Here is a 14108-nt window from a genome sequence, read left to right as displayed (position 1 = left end):
CAGCTTCCACAGTGCAAATGCCTGAACTTTTAGCACATTGCTGGGACAAGCCTCAGTGGGGCGTAGCCCCCGCTGTGTTCAGGAGCTGCTGCTAAGCTGGGTGCTCACCCTTGAGCCCTCCCTGAGCTCTGCTGCAGCTTTGCCTGGGCCTTTCCACCTGCCTAGCTCACCTGGATGCTGATCCTGGCCTGCAGCCCCTAATTACTGCCTTCATCTCAGACACGTCCTATCACTCTGGATATGTCTGCCAATCCCTGGCCTTGTGGCTGTCCCTAATTGTCCTCACAGAGCTTATCTGCTATCTTTGCCCTGATGTGGCTGCACTGCAGACCTGACAGAGCCCTCTGTGTCTTTGCCTGGCCTGGTGGGGATTCCTTCAACGTGGGCAAAATAATTTCATTCATTGCCAATCACTAAGAGACTAGGGACGTGAGAAGGAAAGAACAGAAGCAGAAACCTTCCCCCCCCCCACCATTCCACTCCTCTTTACTCTTCCACCTCCTCCCTTCCTGAGCAGGGAATGGGCACTGCAAAGAGGATCCTCTCCACTGGGTGCAATCTCCAAAGAACAAACTGCTTCAGCATGGGATCCCTCAGGCTGCAGCCCCTGCCAGGAGCCTTTGCCATGCTGGCATCTCCACAGGATGCAGCTTCCTCCAGGGCACAACCACCTGCTGCCAGGGAGCTCTGCTCAGGCTGCAGAGTGGATATCTGCTGCAGTGTGGTCTGCCAGGGCTTGCAGGGTCACAGTCTACATCAGCATCATCTTCCCCATGGAGAACACAGGAATGTCTGCTCTGGTGCCTGGAGCTTCTTGTGCCCCCCTTCTTCACTGCCCTGCCTGTCTGCACAGCTCTTGCTCTCACATATCCTCTCTCTGTCCTCTCTCTCACAGCAGCTGTGCACTGCTCTTTCTCCTGCCTTAAATGAGTTGTCACAGACATGTCACCAGCATCTCTGGTGGGCAGAGCCTTGGCCAATGGTGGGTCCCTGTTGGGGTGACTGGGACTGGTTCAGTGTGACACGGGCAACTCCTGGTCCCTTCTCACATCAACCACCCCTGCAGCCTCCCCACGGCCAAAGCCTTGCCCATAAACCCCACACACATCACACAGACATGTGCTGGTTATCTGGTGGCAAGGGGCTCAGGCTCAACACTGACTGGGGCTCTGAGTTGCCTGTTCTACAGGAAAGTGTCCCTGCCCATGGCAGGGGATTGGAACTGGATGGTCCTAAGTCCCTTTCAACCCAAACCATTCTGTGATTCTGGAATTCTGTGATTCTGTGATTCTGTGATTTTGTGATTCTGTGATTCTGTGAATGAGCCTCCGTGTTCTAGGCTACAGAAAAGAACGTGAGCCCCTAAACGTTTCAGTAAACCTAAGCTGCTTCACTCATCTTTTTGTATGTGGAAAATGTTTGAATTCAGTTCTTCTAGCAGGTATAGCAGAATTTTAAAGGCATATATATTCCATATAGGAGCAAAACTTCCTTGATTAGTAGTTGTGCCATTGCTTCTGTATTTATTGTTGCATATTGCAAGATCATGAATTCATTAGGTAATCCTGGCATTTTTTTAGGAGGTTTGTGAAAACTAGACAAGTGAAGTACCCTAGTAAAATGCTGTTCCTTTTTCTGTGCTTATCTTCCCAGAGATTTTTCTTGTCCTCTTTTGGGACACTCTGAGCAAGCACACAATGATGAGTATAAGGCTTAAAAATATCCATATACAATAAAAAAAAGTGAAAATCCTCCTTGCAGCAGCAATTTGTCTATGCCTGATAAAGCAAAGGAGCAGCCCTTAGATGAGGAGATGCTATGGCAAGAATTTCCAATTTGCTTTGAAGCCATAACAGTGAAAGAAAGGGAGGCATTAAGGCATCAAATAGAAGAAGCAAATCTAAACATGTAAAGCAGGACATCTGGCACTTGTAAACATCACAATTCACCTGCTCCATGACCCTTCAACCATTGCAATGCAAAGCCTTTTACCAAAATAGGAACTATGTAATTAAGTCTTGACCCAATTTGAATGTTCAGACAAATCAGCCGAGACATCAATCCCCAAAACAACATATAAAATAGCAGAAATATTAAATGACATTGGGATACTGCTGACCCTCAGATAAATAGGTGAGCATTGCCCACAACACCTCCTTGGGATTGCCAGTGCCTGACAGATCTGAGGCTCTCAAGAGTCCAGGTGAAGCTGAGTAATAATTCTGATCTTTTGGCTTACAATGATGACATCATTTGCTCTCCTGTGTCTATCAATTGCTATAATTGAATCCATGGCAGGAATTCTAGGAAATGGAATCATCTTGGCTGCCAGTTCATCAAGCTGCACTGGGAAGAAAACATGGCCCTCATATGATATGATTATGATCTCTCTGAGTTTATCTAGAATTACATTGCAATGTTGGATTATACTGGATTTATTCTTAACTATATTTTGTGAACCCTCCTATTTTGAAGAAAATCTATTTGGAATTATAAAGACGGTCTACATGTTTCTGAACTACTCCACCCTCTGGTTTGGAGCCTGGCTTAGTGTCTTCTATTGTATCAAGGTTGCCAGTTTCACACACTCTTTCTTCATCTGGCTGAAGCACAGAATTGCCAGGCTGATGCCCTGGATGCTGCTCACATCATGGCTCTGCTCCTTCACAGCTGCAATTCCCTTTGCCTGGGATGTCTACAGTGTGCACAGCAACTTCACTGCTCCTCTACCCATGACAAACTCTTCAGCAATGAGAACCACAAGGAAAGACAATATGGGTTTATTCATTCTTCTCTCTAATGCTGGGATAGGTATGCCTTTAATACTGTCTGTTCTTTCAAGTGTTCTGCTGATTTGGTCTCTGTGGATACACACCAGAAGGATGCAAAATAATGCAAGTGGCTTCAGGGATCCCAGCTTAGAAGCCCATATGAAAGCCATCAAGTCAGTCTGTTCCCTCCTTATCCTTTACATTACATATTTTATAGCTTTCAGTTTTCTTGTATATGATTTATTTTTACGTTTTAGCACCCCAAAATCCATATGTATAGCTGCAATGGCTGCCTGTCCTACAGGACACACCATAGTCTTAATTTGGAGCAATCCAAAATTTCGAGAGCTGCCTGCTAGGATTTGGCACTTCACAATGTGTCCTGTGGGAACTACGTACTTGTAAATGATCATCATTTATCCTGGACTTTCTAGTTTAGTTACAGATGAACTAATTTGAAGCCATAAGAGTTGTAAAATATTAGAAGCTGAAATGGGTAAATTAGATCACTGATCTGAAATTATGAAGAAGTTGGAAATGGTCTACTGTTTACTCTTTCCTTGAAAATCATAGTGTCTCTAAGACAGAAGGAAAATAAGGCCAGACCAGAATCTCTGGAAATGCTTGAAGCTACTAATTCATGAGACAAACAGATCAGACCTGCTTGATCACAAGCATGTGCATGTTTAATTGGGGAATATTATGTTTGAAAGCTGTTTCAAGTTACTAAAACCTGCTAATGAAGATGCTTAGGAATTCCCAATATTATGGAAATATCTTACTGATAATCTTTAACAACGTCCAAATTGTAGAAAAAACATTTGTTGACTCTAAAGGTATCTATAAAATTCCACTATGGTTCTGTAAAAAAAGACAAAGACTTTTAAGCTTCCTTGCTCTTGTTCAAGCAGTGAATAGTGTCTGTTTGCCCAGTGAAATGATGCATTGGAGGATTTTCCAAAATCCTGTGATAAGAGCTAATAGGAAAAGTCTTACTAAATTGATGGTACATTAGGTCTGCAGCTTCAGAATCCTTTTCAGTAGCAGTGGGATTTTATATACTTTTAAAGTGACTGTCACAGAAACATTCATGATGTAAGCCTGTGTTCACTAAGCCCACCCTCATTCAATGTATCTGGTTTGGATGTTGTCAATCTGTTTGAAACAATGGTACCTGTAATTGATCTGAGTCTGTGCCTGAATTGTTTTGTTTGAAACTTCAAAGAATATCATGTCAAAGGATAACTTGTGTTGGAGTTTTCCTTCCCCTCATGACAGAAACTGTTTCACAGGTGGCAGCAGTGGCTTGCAGGGACATTTTTAATGCCATTGGACAGACATGCAGGGAGATGAGCACATGGCAGTGACACCCTGGCATGCCCCTGTCAGCACCAGTGCCACATGTTGGTTCCCAGCTCAGCACCATGAAACGCCCGTGTAGAGAGGCTCGGTCCATCCTCTGCCCTGCCCTGCTCTCCCCTCAACAGCCTCCAGCAACAATCCTCAGAGCTCTCTGACCACACCAACAAGCACAGCACGTGGGCTGTGCTCAGCCCACAGTCCCTGTGTGCTGTCCTGCTCCTGGCTGAGCTCTGGGGCACACGGCTGCTCAGCAGGGACACTCTGAACAGCTGCTCTCACACCATGGGGTTTACGTTCCATTATTCCACATTCCTCATGCACAGACACCCAAAACACACTCCTGTGCTGTTTTCCTGCCTCTGTGACTACATCTTCCCTCCAAAGCTCCCTTTCCATACAATGATATCAAATCATTACCAGCTCATTAACATGAATTTGGGGATCTAAGAGGGGAAGCTGACAGAAATATCAGAAGGCACCTCATAGTGTCAGTCATCTGGAAGATCTTTTCTGTCTGTAAATGACCAGCTAATCAACTATTGTCATATCAATAAAACCGTCTTCAACATGCATCATATACACGATCAACTAAATCCCTGTATTCCATTGGATGAATTCCAGGATTAGTTTGATAAGGATTTGTTTTGGGAAAGAAAATAACAAATCCTATATATTTGTAGGAAAATGACAGTTACTGGGAGTAGGATCCTCTGAAGACATGCATCTTGTCTGAGGGTTGACAATTTCTCTTACTCCCTGTTTGTAATCCCAAAGCCATTAGCTTCCTCCCACCTTAAACCTCCCATTTTGCAATCTCAAGAATGTTTGAAAGTCACAAATCAGATCCTTCCAAAACATCTGAACTATTTCCACACACACCAATGCCACAAAACTGCAATGGTAGCTTGATTTAAGTCTGGTACTGTGCATCAAATCAGGAAACAAACAAAATTTAAAGCTCATCCTGCTCTAACATTGTTAGAAAGACATAATTCAAATCATGTTGTCTTGTACCTCTTTCCATTGATTATCCCGGAAAAAGCTCACAAGATTTTCTAGGAAACTGCTAATATGGAACATTATACAATATGTCCAGCATTTGAAACAATGCCCTTTCCATTAAAAACACTTTTCTTTATTATTGTAATTTAATGATAAAAAAAATCATCAGTGAGCAATTCAAAGGAAGACAGTAGTGCCCATTTGTTTTCTAAATCACAGCCTTTTTAAAGTGGGAAAATATTTATTTGATTAGAGTCCTTAGCTCAATGCAAATATTTACAAGAGAGATCCCTACAGGATCCTTCTCTTATTTGCATTCCTATAAGCATGCCTGGAATTTTCATCATTGAAATTCTGGATGACATCTGATGGATTCTGTTTTCAATGCCCATCAGAATATGATTTAAGATTTGTGAGCAAATCTACAATTGGCAACTGGGCACATTATATGTTGATCTTTTATTAGCTCTGCATGTACATATTGAAATGAAAGGCAGGAATGGAACATTAACTGAACAGCGTCTTACACCAAAATAATATCTATTAAACGGTTTCATCACCAAAATTCTTATTTTCTCTCTCAGAGGGGTTTAGTTTTTTGAGAAATACATGGAAATCAGCAGTGTTACTCATGCCTTCTTGTTCCAAGATCTTAAACAAGCCTAATTTTGTTGTTTATTCAGGCCAATTCATCAATCTCTTTTTGCAACTTTCACTTTTGCAGTGAAATCTCTTAGAGCAGTATCTTTCTTTTATGAAGGGACATTAAAATTATGATACCTGGACTTAGCTTTTGAATACTTTCATCTATTCTATGAAATGGAATGGAACACTACACTAAGCTCAGAGTTGAATAATGAAAATGCAATTATCTTCAAGTAGTTGCACACATATGTAAGTGTGTCTTTAATTAATCTAAAATGCAAGATGGGTGGAAATTTCAATTCTGATATGACAGCATATGTGTGTTTATAAAAGCCCAGGAGCAGTTAACATCAGTTGCTCAAAAAGTGAAGGAAATTTCTGCTTAAGGGAGTTTTCAGCAAATCACTGCTTGTTTTTACCACAGTCATAGTAACCATGTATTTACAAGTGTATCTTACACTCATGGATCCCCAGATCACTTATTTTACAGGGAAAAAAAGAGACCTGAATAGAAAACCTCATTAGTCAGTGTAACAAAAGTTTGAGATTGCTTAAAAAATCACCAGCAAGAGTATTAGTAAAAATCAGACAATACTAAGCATCAGCATGACAAGTTCATTGGCAAGATTGACTCTGTCACTTACTAGATGGTTAAGGCACACCAAGGGTAAAGAAGCAACAAACGAAATCCACTCAATCAAAACAGAAATGAACCAAGAACTACCTATGTGTGTATGTGTTTAGGTGTGTGTTTAGCTGTGTGTGATAGAAGGATAGAAAGGAATACAACCGAAAAGCTCAGTAGCTCTCAAACAGTCCAAGTTTAGGACAATTTTTTTTTTTTTTAATGGAAAAAACTTTTTTATTAACAAAAATACAAAAGAAACATGCCCCAGCCCAGACCCAGATGAGACAAACCCGGCTGGTCCTCGCCGGGGAGGGCGGCAGAGCCTTCCGAGCCGATCTCCAGCAGTGGCTCCCAAAGTCCAGATCCTCATCCTTCGGAGTCAGTGCAAATCCCTGGAACAGGGAGAAGGGAGAGAGGGGGAGGGGCAGCTGGGAGCAGGCCAAAGCAAGCCCAAGACAAGCAAAAGCGAGCCCAAGACAAGCCAAAGTGAGCCCAAGATAAGCCAAAACAGGGGCACAGCCAAAACAGCTGGGGGGAAAGGGGAAAAGTGGCCAAAGCAGCCGGGGGGGCGGGGGGCAGCTGAGCAAACGGCAAAGAGCAAGCGAAAAGCTCAAGACCGAAAACGCAGCAGCAGCCAGCCGGGAAACACCAGCCTAGATAAAACAGCCCAAGGGAGGGGCTGGCAGCTGCATGGGGGAAGCAAGGAGAGGAGCCAGTCAAAACATCAACCCATAACACAAACTTAACAGTACTTCAAGTTTACTTGTACCTTAATGTCTTGGGTTGCACTATAGGATGTAGCCAGAAATGTGTATTCTATCACCATCTGTTGAAGCCGGTGGGACAGTGATCCTTGGCTCTGTGGCACATATTATCTGCTAATGGGCCATCTTTAAAACCAGGTGGGGTAGTCATCTTCATCTTTTCCATAACCCATCCTCCCTCCAGGAAGGTATCATCTGCTCATAGCCCATTAAGTCTCAATGTATGACTGAAAAAATTACATTATCCCATTGGGAGATGCTCCAGCCAGGGGGAGGAACCAAGCCTTTCCTACCTAGATAAAAACTGAGATTTTGAACAGCAAGGTACCTTCTTTCAACTGGATTCCAGAGGAAAAGCTGGATCTTTCCACATTATCCCTGGACTTTTGGAGGAAAGCTGCACCCTTCTACAGCACCACTGCTTCAGCTGAACCACATCTGCCACTGCAGGACTGCAGCCACCATTTAATGGGACTGCTACCAACACCCTGACTGACAGGGTGTCAGGTTGTATTCTGACCCTGTCAGTGTTTTGGGACTGTTCTTTGTAATACTGTATTTCTATTTTAATTTTCCTAGTAAAGAACTGTTATTCCTAATTCCCATATCTTTGCCTAAGAGCCCCTTAATTTCAAAATTATAATAATTTGGAGGGGAGAGGTTTACATTCTCCATTTCAAAGAGAAGCTTCTGCCTTTATTGGCAAACACCTGTCCTCCAAACCAGGACACTTAAATTTAACAATTTAGCAATGGAACAACATTAAACAGCATTTAACATAACTTAGCTTATACCTTAAATTTAAAATTTAGCAAGGGAATAACACTCAACAGCATTTAACTTAGTTTATAACTTAAAGTTACGGGCCTAACTTAGATATCTGAGAGATAAACACCTAAAAGAGCAGCATTTTTCCTGTTTTTTCATAGCATATACACACTTCTATGCACACAGACATAAAGTGTCAGTGCAAGGTACCTGTGAAAAATTCCCCTTAAAGGTAACACAATCCTCACTTTGGGTGCCTTTGCATCTCCTTGATGGGCAAAGGAGTGGGGGCATCAACCCAGGATCCATCGTGGTTGGGTGATGTATACTATTGTATAACTGGGTACGAGTGAAAGAGGCCAGTAGTGCAAAGGGAATTAAGTAATTAATTAATTGGTGTAGCTTTCCTTAATCATCTGTTGCTTTATCTCAGGATCCAACTACGTTTCTTCATCATTTATGTTGGACGTCACCATCATTTTCAACTCCTGACAAGCAAGATCATCAGAGTCTTCAGTGTTTGATACATTCCTTCCCATCACAGGCATGAGCATATGGGCACATTATGTATCCCTAAGGGGATCCAATCACTTTGCTTTGCCGAATCCCTTTCATACAACCTCCACAGCTTTGGTTATTGGTAATATCTAGGCTGACTCTACGTGTATGATACTCAATTTTTCTTTTGAAATCTCTTCAGACAGTGGTAACAAAGCTGAAGCAGTATAATTGACACAACTTGGACTGAACTCATGTCTTTTTAATTGCCTGCTTTTCTTGGCACAATGTGGAAATGTGAAGGAGGATGATCCTCAGTTTCTATTCATTTGACATAGAAAGAGTTAAATGCAGCAACTAACAATATGCAAACAGCTATTCACTGCAGTTTGCATCCTTGTGATTACTGGTTGGGCTTTTACAATCAAACCATTCCATCCTCAGCTAAGAGAAATAAAAAATCCTATTGCATTTTAGAGGCTTTCCTGGACATCCACAACTTTGTCTTTTTCTGAGTATATACCTTAAGAGCAATACTATCATCCTGGTTTTAGTTCAATTAATGCCTATACGTAGATGATACTTGTGAAATGTGACAAATAACTTTAACATACCATCTTGAAAAGATGCCTAATATATTTTTTATAATAAAAAAATTATAAAACCCTCCAAATATTAGTAAAATGTGACTAATCACATCTGATGCCTAAATTGTCAGTGCTTAAATTATTGCCTTGTAAAAATATAATCCTTCTTCTATATTCCAAATGTGAAAATTTAAGGATTCAATCAGCCATACGTAATAGCAGACCTGGCAACTCTTGAACAGATTTTTCCTTTATGTATGAAGACATGAGACATAATGTTTCCTGCAAATTCCATTTTCCTTGACAGAAGATTCTGCCATGCAGTAGCACAAAAAGTATTTACTTCAATGTCTTTCATTAAGAGGCCATTTTTTACCACACATTTTAAATTAATAGCTATTTACAAGGCAAATACACTTAGCTTGCATAGTTTCCTCTGTATTTCTGTCTCACGTGCACACACACACACACACACACACACACACACACACACACACTCATAGCAACCTGTAATTTAATTTAAAAAGGAAAACAGATTTAAATTATTACCAATAAATAATCACCAGTGCTGAAGGAAGTGAATATGCAAACATTGTAAGCAGCAGTAGAATACTAATTAACAAGTGATTTGCATCCCTCAGATCACATCTGAAATCCCTTTCTTAAGCTAGAACTGTGATGTTATGCCGGTTTGGTCTGGAGAAATTGTGGATCTGGAGACCAGCTGCCAGAGAGGCCTGGTCCACTGTTTTTAATTTGTTCCTTCAAATTTAGGGATGAAAGATTTAAATATTCAGAGGAAAAGTATATAAACCTTATTTCACAAAAAGGGATAAACACAGAAATACATGTCACCTGGCTCCTATTGGAACTTGAATAATTTTGATCTGGAGACCTGAGATGCTCACATTTAATTAAAAAGTGGACGTGTCTTCGCATTCTCTCAAACAAAGGTCAGAACATAATATCCCATAATTAATGCAAATTTTCAGTGGCCATTGGATCAGTTGTTCCACTGTTAACAGAGTGCACACTTACCATGAAGTCCTAGACAGTGACCTCAAATCAATTTTAATACACGTGGTTTAAATAAATAGAGATTTCATGATTACTTGGAATTAACAAAACTTGAGGGTAAAAAAAGTTACAGAGAATCATATAAAAAGATTTTTAAACTATTAAGGAAAAACGGTATAGAAAGGAACAATAGTCACAAAAAACCCCCCATATAAATGTATGTAGAAATTAAAATGTCTCAGAGGAAGTGCACTGAAAACATCTTCCTTAGACCACAATTGAAAGAAGTCATTAAAACTTTACTTTCAATTTGTTTAACTCTTCATTCACTGGGTCATAAGATCAAAATACAGTTTATTCTGAAACTTAATAACATCTGATCTTTTCTTACAATAAAATCATATTGACTCACACTTGAAGTATCCCTGAAACCAAATTTTGTCAAATATTAATATTTCTTTAGAGTCTACTTTCTTCAAATGATACTTTTGATGAAAAATTTCTGACAGACACCTTTCCAAAAGCATTTGGGCTCACGAGACGGTAAATATATAACTATCTTTTGGGAGGTTTTGACAAATACATTCATAAAGATAACACAAGGTAAAATACCAATCCAGATAACTTCATTTCAGATGTCTGTTTAAACCATTGTCAGTTTGAGATACAGAGATTAGTCCATCTCAAAGCTCAGGTTTATCTTAACCACAGGCTACATCTCATTTCTCTAAAACTCAAAATCCCTCCAGCATAGCCTGAGTAAGGAAGAAAGTGGTTTCCTTCCTAACTGCTTGTTTTCCTGGGGCAGCCCCGTCTTTACCTTAGCACTTAGAGTATTGCCTTCATCTCTTAACTCAATCTATTTTTTGTTTAAAGATAACGGCAGTTCAAAGGCACATGTACTTACACAGCCCCAAAACAACTTTTGGAGCAGCCTGTATTAACTTCAGACCACAAGACATGCATTTGGGCTGCTTATCTTTCTCACTTTCTCAGGCGTATGGGACTGACAGTCGTAAGACCTGGAGGAAGCATTCAGAAATGTGTACAGCCTTCTGTACAAAAGGGTTCATACTCTGAATTGAAACAATTAGGCAAGAGTGGTTAGTCTATTAGTTATCTTTGCAGTGAGTGATGTACTTTGAAATTCTATGTCATAATGTGTAGCAGTAAAGGTATAAATTTCCCATAGATACAAAAGAACTGTGTTCAGAGGGATTGGACGTAAAGATTACTGCTGGATGCTGAAATCATGAGGCAGGACAGGGTCCTTTGGGACACATGATGGCTTTTGCATCAACTCTGGCTCTGCATTTCTGTCATGAAAGCCCACATGGTGTGAATTTGAATGAATGAGCAGGGCCTGTGCATGTGATACCAGAAACCAGATCAAAGAAAGAACGGGTAGGTGCTGAGAGGCAAGTGAAACTCTCCTAAGAATACATAAGGTCAGGAGACTCTCAGTCCTGCAGATTCATAAGAACAAAAAAACTCAGAACATCGAGATTCTCAAGCTCTCAAGGCCACAAGCATGTCCTGATATCAGGTAATGGTCAGTAAGTGCCTGAGTGTGAGACAATGACTGAGCATAATGTGTGAATTGTTATCTGCTACTAATAATAACAGCTTGATTCTACTCATAGTCTAACTTGCAATAAAGTGATCTAATAGGGCTTAATTGTGATCTTTTCCTCTCCTGACTTGAATACCAACCAGGAAAATTTCCCAATTTATTAATGAAATCATCATGTCCTTGCTTGACCAACAAATATTCCACTAATCCTGCTCATTGTCCCTTCACTGACCTGCCTACTTAGCATTGTATTGATCATACTATAGGGAAGTCTAAGATGTTGCATATCCTCACAGCAGAGTTTGTTGTCAAGTACCAGATTAAAATGCTATGTTGCCACTATGGAATAAAGCCTTTCTGTCTGCTAGACAGCAATCTTCCCTTGTATCTTCAGTAAAAGGATGATTTATTCAGAAGGCCTGTTGTGGTGATTTCTGAACAATGGAGAAGGGATTTAAGGGAACCACTGGAACCATCAAACCTACACTTGTGCTGAATGAAATATGCTCAATAGTTCCTTTCAGTGATTATGACCTTGATCATTACTGTAGAAGTTTTCTGTCACCATTTTTACTCAGAGGACCTTATTTTTCTCATTGTTAGAAACCTCCTGGTGACATTCAGTCTTAAATGTCTTAATGTCATAACAACTTTATAATTTCTTTACATTATATAGTCCTTGTTCCAGTTAGTGTTAACCTGTCTCAAAATACTTAGAAGCAAAAGTCTGTTTTGTTAGGCTGACAACTTTTTAAAGTCTCTTCATTACCCTTTGGCTGTAAAATGGACTTTGTATTCATCTGATCACCATGAAGGCATTCTTTGTATTGCTCCAAGTCTAGCACATCATTCTGGTAAGCAGAGTATCATGTTCAGTTTCTTAAGCAAAATATCTTTGAGTTGTTCTGCTATTTCCTGCTTGATTTTCCCAGAATCATAGCACCATTTTACTTAGCAAAGGTGTTAATATTATCAAGTCCAACCATTAACCTAGCACCAAACCTAAGGGCCTGTGGCCCTAAGTGCCTCATCTACATATCTTTGAAATAAATCTGTGGATGGCAACTCAACCACTTCCCTGGGAAATCTGTCCCAGTGCTTGACAACCCTGACAGTGAAGATTTTTTTCCCCAGTATCTCACCTGAGCCTCCTCTAGCACAACATGGGATAATTTTCTTTCATGCTGTCTGTTCTAACATCCATGGGCACTGGCACATACCTGGCTGCATGGACACAGCTCCCATAAAAGAGGCTCTGGCCATCAAGTGCCTGTACACTGGGAAACAAATCTTACTCTAAAGGATTCCTGGAGTGAATTTAAATTGTCAGTGAGAATTCAGCAGTTGGACATCAATTAGCAAAGAATAGTGCTAAGGGAAACCACTGAATTTCAGTATAGGAACTGAGATGAAAATGGATACTTTTCCTACCTCTCATTAGCACACCTGTAGTGGGATTTTTCCACACCCTGACCACATTTCCAACGGAGTGGCAGCGACTTTTTCGTTTTCAGAGGTCTGTATCAGCTAGCAAAAGCAGGATGCTCTGCCAGGGAAGGTCAGCAAGGAAGTGAAGCTGACAGCAACCCAGGCACAAAGCAAGATCCTCACAAGAGTTGCAATCCCATAGCACCTGAACAAAAACAAGCTCCAAAATAGGTCAGCAACAGCAGCAAGGTTAAGCCAGTGGTCCAGGCAATTCAGACAAAGCCAGACTCCAGCCTGGCTGCTCTGTAGCTCTAGCAGACACCACAGGCAAGTGTCTAAGCTCCTGAGCAAAGAACAGGAACCTCCAGGCAGACTGCTGTTCTTCCTCTCAGCTCTCTCTGCAGCACTCTGACCCAAGGCTATCCTACTGCAAAGTTACACAGAACTTGAACACGCAAAGCCCAACGAGAAGGGGAAGAGGTTACAAAGATTGGTGTTCTAAGGACCCAACAGCATGGATGTTACTGAACTTGGGAGTCTGGATAAAAAACAGATAGATGCCATCAGACAAAAACAGGATGCTGTCAGTGTCATAAAGAGGAATGTGTGTTTAGACTGGTGTAAACAGCATTCTGCAACTTGTTCCAGTTGTTAGAATGAGTCAAGTAGCCACTGTTTAATTAACAGCAGCTTTTATTTCGTTGAAGTTGCCATTCTAGAGTGAATGAGAGAGGGTGGAACTACCAACAGTGATCACCTGAAACAAAAAGAAACTCAGCAGACGAAACAGGAAGGCCTGTAATTCAAATTTAAGGAAGATTTTATTTTTTAAGAGCTGCTGTCCAAAACGTTTGACAAAATAAAGAAGCCTTAAACCTGCCCCAAAAACAGAGAGGGTATAATTTTTTACTCACCAAGCCACCTCTAGTGATAAACATCATTTCTGTTGATTGGAGTACAATTTCTCCCAATGGGGCAGATAAGCTACAAATTAAAGGGATTTTCTTTGTGTTTTTTTCTTCTGAAGTGATTCATAAGTGGCCAGTGTTCTGCACTTTCATATTC

General features: G+C 40.8%; 1 protein-coding gene across 1 annotated transcript; it reads left to right on the top strand.

Moving 5' to 3' along the window:
* Nucleotides 1-2240: 2240 nt before the first annotated feature.
* On the top strand, nt 2241-3176 carry LOC306807120 (taste receptor type 2 member 40-like; the record flags this gene model as incomplete). Its single annotated transcript, XM_079316415.1, has 1 exon — nt 2241-3176. One exon carries the CDS (start codon nt 2241-2243, stop codon nt 3174-3176), a length of 936 nt encoding a protein of 311 aa, XP_079172541.1.
* Between the last annotated feature and the right edge of the window lie 10932 nt (nt 3177-14108).

This window comes from Erithacus rubecula (assembly GCF_903797595.1).
Source record: "Erithacus rubecula genome assembly, chromosome: 1".
In the NCBI taxonomy this organism is placed as follows: domain Eukaryota; kingdom Metazoa; phylum Chordata; class Aves; order Passeriformes; family Muscicapidae; genus Erithacus; species Erithacus rubecula.
This window is presented reverse-complemented; position numbering and strand designations above follow the sequence as displayed.